This window comes from Fulmarus glacialis, unplaced genomic scaffold (assembly GCF_000690835.1).
Source record: "Fulmarus glacialis isolate BGI_N327 unplaced genomic scaffold, ASM69083v1 scaffold2545, whole genome shotgun sequence".
Taxonomy (NCBI): domain Eukaryota; kingdom Metazoa; phylum Chordata; class Aves; order Procellariiformes; family Procellariidae; genus Fulmarus; species Fulmarus glacialis.
The window spans coordinates 1-6,520 of record NW_009210948.1 but is presented as its reverse complement, the minus strand read 5'-3'; the positions used below and the strand labels follow the sequence as shown (position 1 = coordinate 6,520).

Below are 6,520 nucleotides of genomic sequence, written 5' to 3'. Positions count from 1 at the left end.
CCTACACTGTTCATGAACTGGTACCTACACAGGACCAGTGCCCCGCAGAAGAATTTAGAGAGTTCTCTTACTTGGACAGAGATGAGGTATCTCCCCAGGGAGCACGAGGGAGAATACTCCACCTGGATCCAGTAGAAAACTCTTACTTGCTGGTTGAGGATGAGCAGCTAGTTCTGAAAGCGTTTCGGCTGTTTCACCGCATTCCTTCCTTTGGCTTTGTGCTGGAAGAGAAGCCCCGGACCGGTAAACTCAATGTACAGAAACTGAAAGACCTTGGTAACTACTTTGACTTATTTTTCCTCTTTTTAATTTTTTAAATGCCTAAATGCATGTGTTCAAGCTGAGTAGCGACTCCCATTTTCAGCAAATGTAACAAAATTGGGTTCATAGGCAGTTGAAATCTTTTTATGACCACCTTTCTAGGGGTTCTAGCAAATTAGAGCTGCTGTATCTCTCCATAATCCATTTTAATTCAATTTTGCACCTCCTGTTAAAGACATTTTAATACTTCATACCGATGCAGCAGTCTGAATTAGCAGTCTAGTGCCAATTAATATTGCAGACCATTCTCATACTGGGAAGAGCAAACAAGTTCAGATGTTAAATTCTTCAAACGCTTCCTGCTAACATTACAAGCTCTTTATTTGTATGAAGTGTGTGAAATATCAATTGCTCTTTATATTGAGGTTGTATTTTTTCAGTGAGACAGCTCTATATATAGCGTATCTCTTCTTAAGTGATTTTTTTTTTAATTTTTAAAACCTGACACTCATTATAATATTTATGGACTCTTTTGCCTTTATTCACCAGGAGTTCAACCAGGTCCTTTATATGGGAAACTGAAGAATGGAACAGCAATCGTTCTAGAAAACGGAGTAACGATTTCTCCATCAGACGTCTTAGAAGACCCTATTCCTGGAAGAAAAATTTGCATTTTGGGGGATTGTTCAGGGGTGGTTGGAGATGCGGCCATGAAGCTTTGCTGTGAAGCAGATGTACTGATACATGAAGCCACGTTGGATGATACCCAAAAGGAAAAGGCCAGGGAGCATGGTCATAGCACTCCAAAAATGGCATCGGATTTTGCAAAATCGTGTAAAGTTAAGAAACTGGTTTTGACTCACTTCAGTCAACGGTATAAACCAGCCGCTCAGAGATGTGAGGGAGATACGGACATCACCGAACTGAAGAGACAGGCAGAGTCAGTGTTAGATGGTCAAGAAGTAACACTAGCTGAGGATTTTATGACAATAGAAATTCCAATGAAAAAGTAAAAATAGTAGTGTTAGCAAGCTCTGTATGAAGACATAAAGTAGGATGGTATTGGATAGCACTTAAAAATAATGGTAGGGTTTCTGGTATCCAAATTAGTTCTCTTCTGTGGCACGCAGAGAACCGCTGCAAACGAGAGAGTACCAGGTACAGTTAGCGTTGCTTTTGTAAAGCAAGAAAAAAGGATACTCCAACATCTGGAACTTGGAATAAATTCCTAAGTGATGGTTTCGGACGCCTAGTCTCCCAAGAAACCGAATGTGTAGGCTAGTGTGAGCCTTCAGGGGTTTTCCTTGGACCACAGATTCCTAGAGCAGAGCACTGGATCATTTGGCTTAATATAGCCCTCAGGAAGGTTTGTTTTCTGCAGCAGAATTGAAGAGATCTTGCCTGTTACAAGCTTTTGAATAACATCTATTTCAAACTTGTATACAGTATTTTGTAACTGTTATCCGATTTCTATGTAAGAGGACTATTACACTGACACAAATAAAGTATGTATAACCCTGCCAAGTGTTTGTAACTGGGGGTGCTGCTATGTTCAAGTTGAGGACCTCTTATAATTCTCCCTTTGTGTATGCAGTTTTCTCATAAATGTAGTTTAGGCCTCCTGTCAGAAGTGAATCACTCTTAAAAATTTCATTCATTTAGAGCTCTGAAGTGTGAGCCCTAAGTTTGCATACCTATTTCCTGCATCAGTAAAGTTGTGGAAGTATGCTGTGGCAGTCTTTAGGCAGATGACAAGTAGTCTTTCTTAAAGTGTTCCTCCAAGTGCATTTTCAAAGACAAATTATCCTGATAAAAGCGTATTTGTGTCTGTAGAAATACCCCTACGGGAGGAATTTCACCTGTGTATAGCTCAGTCTGTTTCTGCAATGACTTTATTCTTTCAGTTAAGGGACATGTAGACCAACTTTATCTCCTTTTCTTCCCACCTCAAAACAAACTAGAAGTTTCCCAAATTTTAGCTCAATTTTCTGGTCAAAAGTAAAAAAATCAGTGTTTTTGAAAAATCTAGCCTAAATATGTTTCCCCTAGCATGGATTCCTGAAAGCTGAAACACTTCATAGCTTTCTAATAAACACTGAAAACTCTGGCAGGTTTAAGTACAGCTTAACTGTACTTTTGTTGAGTTGATGGTAATGCAGATGGATAATGAATCGGTTTTAATATACAATTTCCCTCCTTGCTTTAAATGTAGAATAACAAAGCTCTAAAACCCAAAAGCACTCCCACTCTTTAAAGATCTCTCCCTTGTAAATGGTGCACCGCTCAAAGGTGGTTTGTGTACAGTGGTAATCCTCACTCAGACTGAGCTGGTGAGATGAGGATGTTAAATCCTGCAGATAATTTTTCTATACTCTTCACATTTTCTTCACTAAGAGCGTACTCAGCTGTAATTAAGCAACAGTCTTCAAAGAAAAAGAAAAGGAGTGTGATTTCCTAGTGTTTGACTAAAGGGATCGAATTGAATTGGATGCTTATCCCCACCCTTCAAACAGACTCTGTCTTACCTGTGGTTACAGTAACTCCGAACTGAGTTACGCCAATATTAGTATTTCATGCTTCAGATACGCTTCAAATGTAGAGGAAGTCTTCGATTTCTTTAAAAAAAAATATTGGGAAGAGTTGCAAACTTGAAGATCATGACTTCTGGAGCAGAAACTCGCTGATCTCTATGACTTCTCTCTTAAAAATGGTGTAAAGCGGGCAGAGTCATGCAGTGGCACGTTGTTTCCCCCCTAAATTGTTTTTCTTTTGCAAGATAAAAATTAATAGCAGGTGCAGAGATCTTGATACCACACTCTGCTTTATGTAGTCAAAAGCTGAGCAGACTCCAGCTATTCTATGTTTCATACAATGAAAGAGTAACTTTCTTCGTTGTCCTGACCTGCTCTGCTACGTCTGCTTCCACACTGGAACAACCAAAAATTCCTATTTCTAAGCCATTCACAGTTGTGATACAAAGTTTAGGGAACAACTTCAAGGCTTTGTGGAAATTCACTGGGTACCAAATGACAAAATCAAAGGATGGAAATAAAACCAAGGGACAATCCAAAAGCCCATGCAACCTGAAATGTGTGCACCCACCGCTGCAGCTCATCTCCCCGCGGTGCTGGATCATGCTGCTCCAGAACTGGGTTATCCATCCCAGCGGTAAATACATTTTTGCATTTGTGTGGTTAGTTAATTGCTGTGAATTCAGGAATGTCTTCAGTTCCCATTCAAATGACGGAGGGTGTGGGTAGGTGTGTGAGATGAATCGATGGCACAGGCTCCCAGCGTGAAGGGAGCCTCGCTCCTCTGTGCCGCGCGGTCCAGCTCGGCGTGCCAGTCCAGTGCTTGCCTGGCTAAACAACCACTGGTTCTTGCTAGCCTGCAAGAAAACGGCCTCTGGGCTAATTTTCGGCTGGGTTACTGAGTCAATTAGCGAGCTGTCTTGCTGCACAACTTGTACAAGGGCTGAAGGAAGGAGGGTGCAGAAGTGCTTGGGCAGAAATGGGGAGCTGCTTGGGGTCCCCCCTTTTTAGCAGTAGTGAGCTGATACATTGGGTCAGTCCTACCGCATAGCTACATCCTAAATATGTTTTAGGATCTAAATCCTAAATAAGAACGGGTCAATTTGGATTAAGAACAGCAAGGGGAAGAGTGTATCAAATTGAAGCAGCAGGCCAGGTCCTCTTCAGGTATTAGGTCTGGGGACTTTGTTGCACAGAGTTGATGTGTTAGCGCATTTTTTATGGCAATTTATTCTGTACGGACAATCAAGGGAGGAAATGCTCGTTTCGTCTAAGCTGAGAAGAAAAGCTGCAAGTTGCCTGGTCTATATCGAAGGCCGGATTAACTATATGGCTGTCATTTTTAAAAACAGTTTCTTTTTGGTATGTCGGTGAAGGAGGGTACATTTAGTGCTGGAGTTATGTGAAATTCCTGTATTTTCAATTTAATATATTTTAGTATTTGTAATCAAGTTATAGTTGTCTCTTTCTTAGCAGACCCATATGTCTTTGCTTACCATGGTCCTCTCTTCTCTCTAAGTCTGGATACTAAATTACTTCATAAATCTGACTGCTAGTGAGACTTGAATTAAATTAATGGGAACATGTGTGCCAGAAAAATTTGGACCATAAATTGTCTATTTTCTCAATGAGTTTATCTTTCCATTTGTTAATTACGAGACAACAAAATTCCTTTGCATTAAAATATATTTGCCTGAGAGTATTTTGTCTCACAGCAGGTAAAGGACTCCGGTCTGATCCCGTAGGGACTGGGAGGGTATTTTAACAAATTTTGGGTATGTAAATGAAGATATTTTTTTTTAGCTTTGAATAACTTATTTTAAAAATTCTCTTGCTTTCCTGGAAATGTTCCTCAAAGTTTGGTTCCTTTTTTAGCTGGTACTAGTGGAGGGACCTGATAAACTACGAAAGAAGCTTTTTATGTTACGGGAAAGAGGAGGAGGGAAGAAATAAGACCTGAAGAGTTTCGTAGCAGAGATGTTCCTGCGTTTTACGTGTAGCTGCTAACCGAATGGATGAGCGCTGATCAAAGGGAGTGAGGGTAAGTCTTCCTTCTGCTGAGATCTGCATGAGCTTGCAAAAAAGGTTGAGAAACAAGTTACCTACAGCACAAAAATGGTTAGCTGCTCCGAGCGTGGTGCAGTCTGTGTCGAGGATGGAGAGCTCGAGATTGAGTCTGGGCTCTAAATCCAGATGGGAAAGGGATCCTTGATGCTAGAGGTGGTTCAGCCTTTGGTATCAACCACTCCCTATGGCCCACGGTGGGGACTCTTCATCTGTCAATGCAGGAGAAACACGATCTTCATTTGGGAGCATTTTTATTTTTCTTTAAACAGACTTTTAAAATAATTTGCTCTTACTGAATTATGTTCATTTATAAGGAAAACGTTATTAATTATTTAACTTGAATGGCTTCATTCTAGAAATCTAATTTCTGGCGAGGTGGTAGGACTGATCCAGGTCTCACTGAAATTGGTGGTTTGGCACATAGTCACTAGAACAACTTAATGCATTTTTTATTAATAATAAAAACATATTGATTGGGATCTTGAGGTAGAACAAGTTGCAGAAATTTGATCAAAGTAACATTTTGGGGAGGGGCGCGGGGACAGATGCTAAACCACAACATGTTAAATTGATCCTGCTAGTACCAGCATTTGATACTTGAAAAATGTTTGAGTTCAAAGGAGTTTAGGTGGCTGGAAAAAGTATCATTTTGTTGGACACGGTATCCCTGCAGCCTTTCAAAATCATCTTAATGGCCTACGAAGGTCCTTCCCAGGACTAATTGTTGCTGGAGCTGTTTGGGTTTGGATAAATATGAGGCAGCAGCTCAGCATCTTCCCTGGTGAAACACTTAACCTGGTGGTCACCCCAGTCCCTTTACAGCTCCAGCGCAGTCCTTTCTTTGTGTGCTGGTGCTGGCTGCAGTGGGATTTGCCGTGCGTCCCCCATAGCCACCGCACGTGGAGGCTTGTGGACACCGCGCCGAGCTTGGGACACCAGAGACGGATGGTGGCACCGGCTCAATGGCTTGTGCATCCCCAAATTCCACGTTTCACCATCCGGTTGAGCAGGACATCGCAATGATTGCTTTATGAACCTCAAAACAGACATATATAAAAACACAGAGAGTTACCGCGACGCATACAGTACTTTTAAGATAGCTAATTCAGATCCTTTCAGATTTAATACATGCTATAGAAGTGAATTAATCGCACTACCCCATAACCCAGCTGCAGTGTCATCATTGGGGATTTCCTCATTGAATTTGCAGCTTGTTCACACCTGCTTGTGAAATACGGTGAAAGATTGCACCGAATTTCCCAATTTTTTTTTTCCACTCTTAAAACCAAAATTTTGTGTATAAAGACAGCTGCCTGGTGAAAAGATGCTTAAAACGCAGTGTTAGTAATGGCAGTTCGTGGCATCCCAATGGGATGTGGTTCATGGTATGCCTTGAAAGGAAACCATGGCTGTTGCCGATGGAAGGAAATTTAACATATTATATTTAGACTTATTATTTGTCATTATACAACCAATGGGAAATTGGAAAATTATACTGCTTGGTGCTCAGCATTAACATTTTGCAGTTTTTGTCCACATCTTTGAGCAAATTGTTTCCCTGGATGAGGGGCTGCAGCTGGTTCTGGAAGCAAAAGGGGAAGAGACCATGTCCCGATCCAATGTCGGGGGGGGGTTCGATATGATCCCCAAGACGGGGGTTA

At 41.2% G+C, this 6,520-nt stretch overlaps 1 protein-coding gene across 1 annotated transcript in view; it reads left to right on the top strand.

The window, feature by feature from the left end:
- ELAC1 (elaC ribonuclease Z 1) overlaps window positions 1-1,274 on the top strand; it is a 3,242-nt gene extending 1,968 nt beyond the window's left edge. The window contains exons 3-4 of the mRNA XM_009577318.1: window positions 1-276; window positions 811-1,274. The exon at window positions 1-276 is cut by the window's left edge and continues 23 nt beyond it. Of these exons, the coding sequence (XP_009575613.1) occupies window positions 1-276; window positions 811-1,274 (740 nt within the window). The remainder of the gene's footprint in view (window positions 277-810) is intronic.
- Window positions 1,275-6,520: the final 5,246 nt, after the last annotated feature.